We start from the raw sequence: 12,595 nt of genomic DNA, 5'->3' as shown, positions 1-12,595 counted from the left end.
GACTTTGGACTCTTATGGACTTGAAAATAGAATGATGGACTTTGACTCTTCTGTTTGAAGAGGGATCATGTGATGATCAACTCGATTAGATTTAATGGGAATAAATTGATTTGTTAATGTTGTCAACAAAAAGATGTCAGTTATGATCTGACTTTTTTCTTGGCTCTTCGACCTGTGAAAAACCTGTGTCAGGTTTTGAACTGGGTTCGGCTACGTGTTCAGAAATCCTGAGTCAGGGTTTCAGAGTTTTAGTAAGAAAAGCCGCAAAGCAATTTTTTTTAAACGAAGCCGCAAAGCGGCTTCGCCAGAATTTGAATTTAAAGATTATCTTCGCGAAGCCGCTCCGCGGCTACTTTTCTAAAAAAAGCCGCTACGCGGCTTTTTAATTTAAAAAAATAGAAACCCTGACTCAGGATTTTTTTACACAGGTTGTCGAGCCAAGGTTTTGAAATGAAAATGCTTTTCGAAAAGTTCATCTGTGATTTCTAAAAAGAACATTTCTTTTTATTTATTATTAATTGAATAACGATTTTGGGCTGGAACGTGCGAAATCGGCGGTTGGGCATCGCGGCGCGCAGGCGCTCGCTCGCGGTCAAGATCGCGGACGGCGCGCGGACTCCGGCGCGTGTGGCTCACGTTTGCACCGCGCGCCTCCGCTCCAATTGGTCGAAGAAAAGACGCCAACTGCAACGGCATCAGACTTGGCAAAGTCGGAGCTCAACTTTAATTCTGAGCTCCCTTCTGAAGTGACCTTTCTCAGAAAAGACGTCTTTTTAATTGATTTTTTTCTTGATGGATTCTTCTTGAAGGAAAGAGACTTTTTTGAAGATCGGAAGACAGTTTTTCAACGAAATAAATAAAGGTTTGTGTTTTGGTCAGATCACGTGCTTCTTGAAATCTTTTGAAATTGGTCCAAAATGTGTCAAAAATGACCAAATGATCAATGTTTGCACTGATGCAGTTTCCGATACCAGACCACCAAATGATCTTAAGGTGAAAGGCTTTGTTGAGAAATATTAAATGCTCCTTTTTTACCAGCAAATTTGAGCGAGGAATGCGCCTGAAGAACTATTCATTTTGAATATTTGGACTCAGATTTGATAAGATATTAGTAATGACGCGACGGTTTATGAGGATGAATCGACTCTGACTATACTCGGATTTTTTTATAATTGACTCCATCATTGTAAGGAAGCGTCACATCAATTAAATAAATTAGCTCAAAAAAAGACGGAGGTACCCATCTGACCAAATAAGAAGGTCTGGAAAATGTCTGAGGATGAATTCTGGTGATAAAAAGGCAGCTCTAATTGCGAAAGACTTTCCACTTGTCATAACGAGTTTCTAAGGTTAAGAGCGGTTTAATAAATACCGGTAATAAATAGGCTATTTAAAATAGCGGTATAAAAATAGATAACTTCTAGTTGTATAGTTAACAAATCTTAAGATTTGACCAAGGCAAGACAAGTCGAACCCAGCAACTCTTATTCAAAAGATAAGAGTTGCTTGGTAGAGAAAGAATGAAGGTTATTTTTCTAGCAAAGCTTTCGTTTGCAAGCACTTACTTAGATCTTTGTTAAGTATTGAAACAAATTTACACCAAATCTTATATTAATTTTGGTTATCATGATGGTAGCTTCTACCGATTACTTTAGAAAAAATAAAGTACAAAACTGAAAGCTAAAATTCTTTATCTCAGGATTTTTGCGAAATTATTTCAAAAGGAATTTTTTTGCCAATGCTTTGCGATAAGTAATAAATCCCCTAAAAGCGTTTAATCATCCAGCTGGAAGGCAGAATCGCGGGCAATCCCCTTGTCGGGGGGTCCGAACGCCGCAGCGCGAGCAGCAGCTAGCTTCGTGCGCCGTTTTCAATTTCAAAAGGCTCTTGAGAAAGCGAACGCGTGAGGCGGCTCATTTATTCGTGAGCCAGAACTTACCTCTCAGCTCAATTTGATCAGCACAATTGACAGGCACGTTCGCACTCAGAAGGATTAAGGGTGGACCCACAAACAAAGCTAGATCAGTTGAACTTTTTCATATCGAGTTTTTTAAGATTTTATGTCAACATATTTAAGAATGCGACACCCTTATTTTTCTATACTCAAAAAATCCTTTCGGCGGAATCAAATAAGGGTGTCAGGGCCTTGTGAAAAGACAACAAAAGTGACGCCCTTATCAAACTCTTTCAAAAGAACGTTTTAAGTCAGATAGAATAAGGGTGTTGCTATAGCAAATATCCTTTTATGAAGTCTGAAAAATAATCCTGTAAATAATATTAACTACTTCGATAAAGGGTGACAGTATCGGTTGAGCTTGGGCTTGTCTTATCATGAGGTCTTACAGTATTTTTCTTCTCAATAAGACGACCTCTTCAGTATGAAATTCTCAGATCAAAAAGAATGAACTTCTTGCCAAAACCCCCGCGCTAACCCTAGCCCTAGCGGGTTCGTTGTGTGCGTGCTCTTGTTCTTGAGCCGGGCTTGTTCTGGCGCCCGTCGCTGGCTACATTGACTTTGACCGCGGCTCGCTTCCCGCTTTCAGAAGGACGCTGCGCGAGCGATCATCCGCGCCTCTCTCTCTATTTTTCCCTCGCCCTCCAAAGAGATTGCCATTGACGCTGAACTTTAAGTTAGAATAAAAATTGTCCGTTTTTTCTTTATTATTTTTCTCGTGCAACGCTTGAAAGGGGAAAAATGAGCTTGTAAGTTGACAAATTTATTATTTTTATTATTATAGAAAATTTTTAAATGTATTTTTTCAAAGTTTTCAAGGAGGAAATAAATCTTAATTTTGAAGAAATCGCTTCAAAGAACTGATTCATCAATTTGCTTTTTGACTCGAAAATCTTGATTTTTTTCTCGCTCAAAATAGCGTCAAGCGTTTTTTTGTTCTCTAATTCTAAAACTCTAGAACTGTCTAAATTTTAAGCTTGAAATGTAGCTTCTTCGTTATTTTACTGTCTGACAGACACTCCAAAAATATCTCGCTCTTTCGAAAGACCTTCTTCTTTCGTCAAATCAATATGTATTCTGCTCCAGAACCAGAATTACACATTGTTATGTCGCCAACTGATGCGTGACCGTAACTAAGAACTTCACCTTAATCAAATTCAAAAAATCACAAGTGCTTGATGAAAAGATCGAAATTTTCTCCCCCAAAAGTGATTTCTAAAAAAAGCAGAAAAAACTCACCGATTGACGGAAATTGCAATTTTTTGACCAAGAGGTTGACCAAAATCGCTTGATGCCCAATTTATTCCTGTTTTCAAACTTTTGTTTTCAGCCATTTGATGTATCAACAAAGCAACTTTCCTATCGAAACCTGGGGCGACCCGAGAAAGCTGGATGGCGAAAGATCAAACAACAAAATGCCTGTAAGTACAGATGGATTGTTTTAGCGCTTACTGGTGCACAGTTTTTTGCTTCAAAATTTTATAAAAAAAGGGATCATTACTATTCGAAAACAATCTTTTCCCAAAGTCGGGGCGGGGAGGTGTCAAGAACCGACAAAAAATTTCGACTAATTTTGTTTGAAATTTTAGGATGGTGTCTGGAACCGACAAAAAAATTTCGACAAATTTTGCGAGGGCGGCTACTCGGCTGCTAATTGGCCGGTATGCCAGATCAAGGCTTCTGATTGGTCGAAAATTTCCAAGCAAAATTCGTCGAAATTTTTTTGTCGGTCCAAGAAACCTCCCCGAAATTTTCAACCAATCAGAAGCCACGATTTGGCTCATCGGCCAATCCGCAGACGAGTAGCCGCCCACGCAAAATTTGTCGAAATTATTTTGTCGGTTCCTCACGCTACCCCGTCGGGGCCCCAAAAACCTTTCAGGTTGCCCATTATTGAATTTGTCATTTATTTTTTGTCCGTCCTTATATTCTTGATTCGCGTTCTGAAAGTGACAGATTTGCTTTCAGATTGCTTCGCTTCCAACTCAATCGCTTAATGCCGCTTCGCTCGCTTCCAATGCCTTTCCGGCGTCAAACTCCAACCGGTTAGAGAGACTAGCTTACGTAACACGCAATCAAGGGCGATTTCAGGGACACCGAGTGGCTCAAAGTCGAGGTCTGCCGCGAGTTCATGCGCGGCGCCTGCAAGCGATCCGAGGATGAGTGCAAATTCGCCCATCCGCAGTCCAAATGCATCGTCGTCGAAAATGGAAAAGTCACGGCTTGTTTCGACTCGTTGAAGGTAAATCAACCCCCATTCGATCTTGCTCATCCCTTTTTCTTTTAATACAGGGAAAATGCCACCGAGAGTTTTGCAAATATCTTCATCCCTCGCCACACATCAAAAATCAGCTGGAAATAAATGGAAGAAACGCGCAAATGAACAAGAAACTTCTTCAAAATACAACTCAAATGGTCAGTTAATAATCTCTCTGAAAAATAATGCGATATTAAGGGCGTCCTATCCGGAGTTCAACCTCTTTCAATCGTCCAAACTCCTGTTATGGTAAGCTCTTTCTCCCTAAAAACCACTCTCATCCCTCTTTTTAGATCCTTAACCAAGAGCAGCCGGCGACGATTAAGGGTATCCGCCCCGATCGGCTCGAAATTTGCCGCGACTACATTCGTTCCAACTGCGAACGAGGCATCGAAACTTGCAAGTTTGCGCATCCACCGGTAAGCTATATTTTTTCTATTTGATAAATTTATTAATAATTCACACTAAGCGCTTTATTTTCTTCACCGGCGCACGTAGAGAATAGCTGACGTTCAGTCGGATTTATATTTTATTCGTACGTGAGGGAAGATAAAGCCACAATCAAGGTTAAAAAAGAATGACTGTTTAATTCGTGCTTTTAGCTGGATATTCTGCAAAAAGGGGATCAGTCGATGATCGATACTTCTGACAACACTGTAATTGTCTGCATGGACGCGGTTAAAGGCAGATGTCAGCGGCCGCTTTGCAAGTACTTTCACCCGCCCAGCCATCTTATTGTAAGTGATACCCTTAGTTTTAAGCTCAAAAAAAAGTTGAATTCATAAAAATCTTTTCAGAGCGAGGTGAAACATCGACAAACCCTTGTTTCTCAACAAACGGACCAAACATCCAGATCGATTCTTCCAACAACTTTTGAGAGCAAACCCGTATGTACCCCCTTATCTTAAAACTTGGAACAGTATTATCTCAAAATTGTCGACTAGACTCATCCGTTGCAGAATCAAGATTTTCATGAAATAAATTAAGCTTATCTGACGGTATAATTAACGTAAATCCGCGATGTCTAGCAGACAAATTGTCTAGTAGACAATCTATTTAAGAACTTCATGTTCTCCTCCTTCATCCATTATTTTAGATGATCAACAGTGGTGTTTCCTCGCCCATGGCCAGCTTCCAGCTTCAGGTAATCCGAAACAAGCCCTTCTAGAACCAACGACCATTCTAGAGCCAGCAGTTGGAGAACAAATACAACATGAAATACGATTTGAACGGGCAACAACGCCGCCCCTCCGGAGTCCAGACTTTCGATCCAATCCAGTCCAGCCAGCAGCAGCGCGCTTCATCCGGCACCTCCCTTAATCGTAAGCGCCTTTTCCCGAAAGCCCGTTTTCATCCCTTTTTCAAAGTTCACGAAGAGTACAGCTCTCAAAACGGGGGTTTTCCAACAACATCGCTGGCGATGCCAATGATGACCTCCTACATGATGCCGATTTCGCAAGCTCATCACTCTTTAGCGCCCTTCGCCAACGGTAATGAAAGAAATTGATAGAGGAAGATTAAAATTGTGGTTAAGTCCAATTGCAGCAAAATAATTGGGCGGCGCAGCAGCAAGTTCGAAATGTCAAGTGAGTTAATTTTATTTAATTTAGTCGGAAAATCGTTGAAAAATTCCATTTACCAATTTTACCCCATTTTAAGTCCAATGACCATGCCAATCGGAACTTGGAGCGAACAAGAAGCCCAGAATATTGTAAGTTCTCTTCTTCGTTTCCCGAATTAACCCTCTTTTTTCAGCGAAATTGGTCGAACTAAACTTTGCACAGCAAAAAACAGCAGCAGCAGCCCACGTGGTGAAATCTAGAATATTTTCCGTAGACTAAAAAAAAAAACACCTTCCGAAGTTCCAAAAGTTCCTACTAGACGTCCGATTTAGTTCAAAACCCATTTATTCAATTCTATTTTTGTTCTTTCTTTTCTAGCAGCGGCCAAGGAAGTCAGTCCTCCCTGGTTTTTCTTCAAGCTCACAAAACTGACCCCTGCTTCTTTTAATTAATCCCTTTTCTTTTTTTTTAATTCCCCAACTTTTTAAATTTCTTATCCAAGATTTCAGCTCAATTAAACTCTCCTTATTTTGGGTAGGTGATTTTCTGTGAGGTAATGGGCTTTTGCGGCTTTTTCATTGGCTAAGACAAAGAGTACTAGTTTTTGATTGGCTAAGAACAAAAAAGCTCACTTCTTATTGGCTAGGAGATGAAATACTTGTCTCTGATTGGCTAAGAGAAAAGACCGACTTCTTATTGGCTGTGACAAGCAAAACTCGTCTCTGATTGGCTGAGAAAGCACGAAACCCTCAGAAATGATCCTTCTCTTTTCAGTCAACTTATTTTGTATTATTGCTGCTTTGAGCTTACTTTTTGGATTTCTTCATTTTCCCCAATTCTCATTTTTAGCTTTATTTTTTCGGCTTTATCGCTTCTTTTTATTTAATCTCATTTTTTTTCTTTATTTACAGTCCCACCAGAAGCCCAACATTTCCTACAGCTGCTTCGATTCGTTTTCTTTTTTTGAAACTAATTTTATCGATTTTACAAAAAGACAAGAAACATTCAACTAGATGAAATTTCATATTTTTTACCAACAGCCCAAAGCTAAGCCGCTTTTTGTATCCACGACAGGTCGAGTCTTCTTCGATTTCAAATTTTTGGAAGAAAAAGGGGGCTTTGACTTACGTGATGCTTGAGCAGAAGTTTGTTTTTGCTTTCGTGTGCGAAAATTTTAGTATTCTTTTTGGAATGATTTTGGCGCTATTTGTCAAACAGCGCCATCATGGAAGATTTTTTCTGACGAATCAAAGGACGAGAAGCTTTGACTTTGTATGTCAAATAACGCTTTCTGATTGGTCAGAATCGAGTTGGCGCAATTTTTCGATAGCGCCGCAAGTGACGAGGTTTTCGGCCAATCAGAGCGTCCGATACCATTTTTTGGGAATTGAAGCAATCTGATTGGCCGAAAACCCTTAGGAGGATGAAAAATACACGCACAATTACCAAATGCACACGATTACCGCGCAGCTTCGTCGCATTTTCAATAAGAACACGAATGCCCAGTCCGCTTAGCTTCTCAACTGTAATAGCTTCACGTTTATTTTCGAAACAACCGACTGATAAAATCCAGACTTAACATTTTTATTTTTTTGTTCTTTTCGCCGAAAACCCGTTCATTCATATCTGTTACTACTTTTATTTTTAATTTAACTGACTAAACAAACTGTTTCTGAAAAACAACGTTCAAAACAACATTATGCATGTCATGTTTTTATCAATTAATAAATTTACTCTTTAGATGAAAGTTTTCTTTCCGTGTTTTATTTCGCAGGTCTCTCGAACTCATTCAAACAATTAAAGCAAAAGCCATGGCCGCAAGGAACATACGCAACAGATATAGCTTCTTCGTGGCACGAATTGCATACCAGCTTCTTCATTTGATGAGTCAGAAAATGCAAGTTTTCAACTCTGCTCTCGAATTTCTTAACATCTTGCTGGAGTTGTCTATTCGCATTCTCCTAAGGATATTTATAATATTGAAAATATTTAATTTTCTTACGCAAAGTTTGAGTTTTTCCTTCGTTTCTTCAAACTCCAAAGAACTCTGATTGTTATTTTGCTGAGGAGGTTCCTCTAAAAATCTCAATGAAATAATGATTTTGGAAAAATTGAAAAGGTACCTCTTGGAGGAGATTCAACCGGAGAATCATCAGGCGAATTTTCAGGAGTACTTTCTCGCTGCTCTGGAATTAGTGGCCTGTTTTGTAAATGATTGTTCAAGAAACCTTCAAGTTCATCTCGAGCAAACGTATTGAGAGTATGTGGCCGGCGTCTTCTGGGACCCTGTCGCTGTCTCAATCTTACAGGTTCCTGTATTTAGGGCTCAGTCATCAAAACTATCCGTAAATTAAAGGTCTTAATTTAAGACTCTTAATGGCAAAGTGAATAGGTAAGAGCTTTTCCTGGGGTTTATTTGCAAGATTTTCAAATCTTGCCAGTCTCTCTTTTACTGAAAGGGGTCGTTCTTCCGACATTTGCACTTTAAAAATGAGTTAAATTCGCGCAATGCGAAATTGTCGCTAAAATTCTGAAGACAGTAAATATCACCCTGCTTTTATGTATTTGCTCTTCAATTTTTTGATGGAAAACAAGCGAGTTCTGAAAAATCTTGTTTCTATCTAGTACTCATTTAGTGTCAAAAATATTTAATTCAGCGACATCTGGCATCAGCATTATATTATGCAAAATGCACAAATTGCAACACATGTCTCCGGCTTTTAAAATTTGAAAGCACCTTTGTCCCGCCACTCAAGCATCGATAAAAACATCTTGACGCAAAAGATACAAGTCGCATCGCAAAAGAAGCTCAATCAGTCACAAAACGGGTTTTTCATCATTAGTGCTTTTTCGAGACGAGCCCGATTTTCCAGTGAATTTAATTCGCAATCCTTTAAAAGCTGCTGCGATTTGGGTGGAGATATTCTTTTTCGAAAGAGTGAAAATAAAAATTTGACAGAAAAAAAAGAAAATGAAATTTGTCAAGATTTTTGGACTTTTTGCTGCTTTCAACGCTGAAGAGGTAAGAAATTTGTTCATTAATATTTTTAAAATTGAATAATAACGCTAAAAGCATCAATTTTTTGGTATTCAAAGGCAATTTTTCGCTACGATCTACAAAAAATAGGCCTTTTTAATAAAAAAACATAGAAAATTTTGACCAATTAAAAAGTTTTGCATCATTTTAGGAGTCAAACTTCTTCCCAGCTCGAGAAACACGAGGCTGGACCCTTAATTCCATTGGCAACAATCGGGGATTAAATGGCGTTCTCCGACGAATGGTCGATTACAAGGTAAAAAATGTCCAAGGTTTTGGCCCAAATTCAATTTTTTTTTTCAGATGATGCACAAAAGAAGCCCTCGACTTGACTTTGGAATTCCCGAATTTGACTATTGATGTCGAAAAATACATGTTACATGTTTCCCTTTAATAAATTATCTCGATATTAATTTTTGACTCATTCACGATTCCATGGAAAATAAGCATGAGCAATTTTTGCAAATAAAAATTGGCGATGTTTGTCTAATGATTTTTTCGATCTTGTTATTAGTAATGCGCAAATACTGCAACTATAAAACCATCTTTAGAGAAGGGAAAACCTCAGAAATGCAAAATGAAAATTTTTCTGATTTTTATTTTCGCTGTTTTTGCGGAAGAATCGAGTGGGGAATCGAGCGGGGATGGCGAGGTCGAAAGAGATTCTTTGACTGATGATGATGATTTTTCCGCTTCTGATCGGTCTTCTCTTTTGGATAGGATCAAGGGTTTGGAGCAAGAAAATTGGTCAAAAGATTTAACGATCGAAAATTTGAAGGATGATTTGGAGAAAATGACTCGCAAGAAAAATGTGAGCATTCTTTTGCTTTTATTTTGATTCTCATAAAGTTTAACATGATTTTTAGCTTTTCAAAGGGAAATTGAGGAATGAAAAAGGAGAGAGTGAGAATCGTCAAATGAGACTTCAGCAATGCTATGAATCTTTCCAAATAAGAAGAACTTGCCCAACAACTACAACAGCAACAACGACAACAAAAACACCAATGAGAGCAACAACAACTTCAACAACAATCTCAACATCCAGAGCTCCAATAAAAATGGTCAAAAAGCAACAACCAATGACGAACTCGACAACAACGGCTCTTGATACATTACAAAAAGCGAAAATTGTACCGATTTCTCAAACAGAGTCATGCAAAAGCAACAACAAAGCACTTCTAAAAGATCTCAAAAAATTCAAAATCATAGCGGTCGTTTTCATCGTATTTTTGATCCTTTTTCTTCTTTTTATCATCTTTCTTATTCATCGTCAGAAGAAAAACAATCAAGAAAAAGCTCTTCGAGACAAAAATTCTCCATCGTCAAACAGAAGCGAGGCTGATCAATTTTTCGAAGCCCAAGCTATTCCATTTAATTTGATGGACATCACAACAATTCAAGCAACTAATCGAAGTTCTCCAGAACAACCGATTTATCCTGCGTATCCTCCATCAAGACACCAGCTCAGTTACAACTCTGAAATCATCTACGAATAATCGTCAAGTGAAATAAAAACGGATAAAACCTACATGAATGGGCTTAGCAATAATCATCATTTTCATCAATAATCCTGACAAAAACTTATAAATCGAACAAAATACAAGAATCATGTTTTCTTGATTTAGTTTATTTTTCTAAGGAAAACATCAGAGAATTTGTTTTGTCGGCAATTTTTCAATGATGATCTCATCCGTCTTCGTCGCTTTCAAAATCATCCCGACAATTTTAATCAGCAGGAGCAACACACTTAGGCCGACGAGAACGTTGATATATCCATTCGCTTTCTTCGAGTTTAAAAGCCGTCTTTCGATTTCTATTTTGTGATGAAAAACTCTTTCCTTGGTCGGCAAAAGATGTCTCGAGCGTTTGAATTTCGCCGTAGATTCCTGCTAGTTCTTTGACGCTTGGCTCTATTGATAGCATGACATTGCTGAATGTCTTTCAAGGGTATTGACAATTTATCGGAAAGAAAATAGCCTCATCAATACCCTTGCTTCATATGATCATCGAGGTCCTTCAACAAGTCTTTTGAGCATTCCTCTGAGCGCTCTGAAAACCATGAAATCAACAACGATCTTCATCAATTTCAAAAACTCACCGGGCGCTTTGCATTTCTTCATCGGATAGTAAATGTACTGAATCCGAAGTTTTCTATTAATCGGCTTGTAACTGCTCAAATCCATATAATAGCACCACCATCCCCAAGGGCATTCATACTTTGACCAGCCTTCAAGACCATCATCTTGGACAAGAGTCGAGTTTCCTTCGAGGCAGTCTTGATTAGCGAGAAAACAGCCGCCCTTTTCGTCAATGTCGAAGCCGAGGCAATCGTCTCGTTGGTCGCAAAGGTTGTAGCAGTCGCCGAGGCTGCGGACGGGAATGCGAGTTCGGTTTTCCGGATGATTGGCGGAACAGGAACCAAGGTGGTACTCCTCGCAAACGACTGTTCCTGAGAAAGAAGATCAACCATGGAGTCTAAAGCGCGAGAATCTACGGTACGAAGAAGCGAGGAAAAATCGCTAGATATAGCGCACCAGAGCTTTTATGCAAAAGCACTAGAGAAAAACTCTCTGTATTGGAATTTTCTGGATGCGTAAAAACGCGCTGATAATGCGATCGCGGCTCTTTTGCGCCACATCTAGAGACTTTTACAGAAGATTTGAATATCGTAGATCTTCGCTTTTTTACAAAATCTAGCCACTTTTGATGAATGGTAATTTATCATTGATAAATGATCTTACCGAGACATTTTTCATCCTTTTTGACACAATCGAAGTCATGAGAAATCTCATTAGTTTTAATCTTCTGCTGGCAGACCTCATCCTCTTGACAGGGATGTTGGTCAAGGCATGGATGGGCGATCCCACTACGGCATTTTTCAAATTCATCATAATCCCATCCAACATCGCAGCATTGGTACAGCGATTGCCCTTCTGGGACGCAAACTTCCTCGGGTTTGCAGTTGTTTTTCGAATAGCATGGATTTTCTTGAAGAAATAAGCTAATAAAGAAAACATGAAAAACTACCTTTGTAAGATTTTTCAGCGATCCAAGCCTCGACCTTGAAGAAATGAAGAAGAATTTTCAAAACAAGAATTTTCCTCATATTTTCTCCCCTCTTAGTTTTATAACTGATGGTTTTGAGAGATATTTTTCTCGCTCTGGCGAATCTGACATTTTTGATAATCCTGTCGTTAACTTGTTTCCTTGGTTTTTTTAGTACGAAAGAAGATGGCAATTATGCTTTTTGCAGGCGAATTTGATAATTTTTGGTTTTATTTTTTTTTATTTTCCTACTTTTTGATTGTCTTCATTCTCGCAGTCATTAAATGTAATTTATAAATAAGATTATGAAGATAAACAGGGAGAATGTTTCATAAGAGGCATTTGAAATCGAAGGATCCTTGACACAGTAATCTGAATCTGTTGAAAATAAAACAGGAATCGCATTCTCATACGAATGGTGGCCGATAATAGCTGCATCTATCACCTCACTTTCGTTGATTTTGATTCGTTGAAGTGAAAACCCAGGGCTTTTTCCCGGAACGAGGTAGACAAAATGCCCATTTCTGATTGAAGAGCCGAGAAAAAGTACTAAACGTAAGTTATATTTTAATCGCGAGGAGAATATCTTGTCGGTAAATGCATCTTACGGCCTACCTCTTGCCCAAAAGAAAAAGTTTAATTAAAAAGTACCTTTGCCAAATTTCCAATTTCTATCAATTGATTGTCCTCAATTTTGTAGACAGATTTCAAGTATGTGTCTTCATTGAATTTTCTTGTAG

The 12,595-nt window shown here is 38.7% G+C and overlaps 4 protein-coding genes and 1 long non-coding RNA gene across 7 annotated transcripts; 3 read left to right on the top strand and 2 right to left on the bottom strand.

The window, feature by feature from the left end:
• The first annotated feature begins 2,554 nt into the window (after window positions 1-2,554).
• On the top strand, window positions 2,555-7,473 carry LOC145698890 (muscleblind-like protein 3). Of its 3 annotated transcripts, XM_081776127.1 has the most exons (15): window positions 2,555-2,703; window positions 3,285-3,375; window positions 3,923-3,999; window positions 4,046-4,196; window positions 4,247-4,369; window positions 4,410-4,460; window positions 4,505-4,630; window positions 4,814-4,948; window positions 5,009-5,098; window positions 5,308-5,355; window positions 5,398-5,533; window positions 5,579-5,701; window positions 5,746-5,797; window positions 5,871-5,922; window positions 5,967-7,473. In XM_081776127.1, the coding sequence occupies exons 1-15, from the start codon at window positions 2,696-2,698 to the stop codon at window positions 5,982-5,984; spliced, it is 1,281 nt and encodes a 426-aa protein (XP_081632253.1). In that variant the 5' UTR covers window positions 2,555-2,695; the 3' UTR covers window positions 5,985-7,473. The 3 variants fall into 3 exon arrangements, with proteins under 3 accessions (XP_081632253.1, XP_081632269.1, XP_081632262.1); XM_081776143.1 differs by lacking the exon at window positions 3,923-3,999; XM_081776136.1 differs by lacking the exon at window positions 3,923-3,999 and having other exon boundaries at window positions 4,035-4,196.
• A 63-nt stretch (window positions 7,474-7,536) lies between these two features.
• LOC145711588 (uncharacterized) lies at window positions 7,537-8,250 on the bottom strand. Its single transcript, XM_081789277.1, has 4 exons — window positions 8,227-8,250; window positions 7,897-8,086; window positions 7,776-7,849; window positions 7,537-7,734 (listed from the first exon to the last, which is right to left on the bottom strand). The coding sequence occupies exons 1-4, from the start codon at window positions 8,248-8,250 to the stop codon at window positions 7,537-7,539; spliced, it is 486 nt and encodes a 161-aa protein (XP_081645403.1).
• Window positions 8,251-8,597: 347 nt separating this feature from the next.
• LOC145699063 (uncharacterized) lies at window positions 8,598-9,223 on the top strand. The gene is made up of 3 exons (XR_014133970.1): window positions 8,598-8,795; window positions 8,962-9,066; window positions 9,114-9,223. It is a non-coding gene; the product is annotated as an uncharacterized LOC145699063 (long non-coding RNA).
• Window positions 9,224-9,392: 169 nt separating this feature from the next.
• Window positions 9,393-10,338, top strand: LOC145699030 (uncharacterized). Its single transcript, XM_081776284.1, has 2 exons — window positions 9,393-9,621; window positions 9,677-10,338. Exons 1-2 carry the CDS (start codon window positions 9,604-9,606, stop codon window positions 10,304-10,306), a joined length of 648 nt encoding a protein of 215 aa, XP_081632410.1. The 5' UTR covers window positions 9,393-9,603; the 3' UTR covers window positions 10,307-10,338.
• Window positions 10,339-10,535: 197 nt separating this feature from the next.
• LOC145711587 (uncharacterized) lies at window positions 10,536-11,931 on the bottom strand. Its single transcript, XM_081789276.1, has 5 exons — window positions 11,838-11,931; window positions 11,552-11,797; window positions 10,909-11,259; window positions 10,799-10,859; window positions 10,536-10,740 (listed from the first exon to the last, which is right to left on the bottom strand). Exons 1-5 carry the CDS (start codon window positions 11,914-11,916, stop codon window positions 10,536-10,538), a joined length of 942 nt encoding a protein of 313 aa, XP_081645402.1. The 5' UTR covers window positions 11,917-11,931.
• Between the last annotated feature and the right edge of the window lie 664 nt (window positions 11,932-12,595).

This window comes from Oikopleura dioica, chromosome 1 (assembly GCF_907165135.1).
Source record: "Oikopleura dioica chromosome 1, OKI2018_I68_1.0, whole genome shotgun sequence".
In the NCBI taxonomy this organism is placed as follows: Eukaryota; Metazoa; Chordata; class Appendicularia; order Copelata; family Oikopleuridae; genus Oikopleura; species Oikopleura dioica.
Note: the sequence above shows the minus strand (reverse complement) of the source record. Positions and strands in the feature narration are given on the sequence as shown.

Excerpts from the sequence above, each read along its gene's own strand:
- LOC145698890 (XM_081776127.1), top strand. Across the intron at positions 4,000-4,045 it reads CCGGCGTCAAACTCCAACCG|GGACACCGAGTGGCTCAAAG; the intron begins GTTAGAGAGACT and ends GGGCGATTTCAG. Across the intron at positions 4,370-4,409 it reads TTCAAAATACAACTCAAATG|GGCGTCCTATCCGGAGTTCA; the intron begins GTCAGTTAATAA and ends TGCGATATTAAG.
- LOC145711588 (XM_081789277.1), bottom strand. The coding sequence starts at position 8,250 with ATGTCGGAAGAACGACCCCTTTCA. Across the intron at positions 8,087-8,226 it reads CGGAAGAACGACCCCTTTCA|GAACCTGTAAGATTGAGACA; the intron begins GTAAAAGAGAGA and ends CCCTAAATACAG. Across the intron at positions 7,735-7,775 it reads AGGAAAAACTCAAACTTTGC|GAGAATGCGAATAGACAACT; the intron begins GTAAGAAAATTA and ends AAATATCCTTAG.
- LOC145711587 (XM_081789276.1), bottom strand. The coding sequence starts at position 11,916 with ATGAGGAAAATTCTTGTTTTGAAAATTCTTCTTCATTTCTTCAAGGTC. Across the intron at positions 11,798-11,837 it reads CGCTGAAAAATCTTACAAAG|AAAATCCATGCTATTCGAAA; the intron begins GTAGTTTTTCAT and ends TATTTCTTCAAG. Across the intron at positions 10,741-10,798 it reads GATGATCATATGAAGCAAGG|CAATGTCATGCTATCAATAG; the intron begins GTATTGATGAGG and ends AAAGACATTCAG.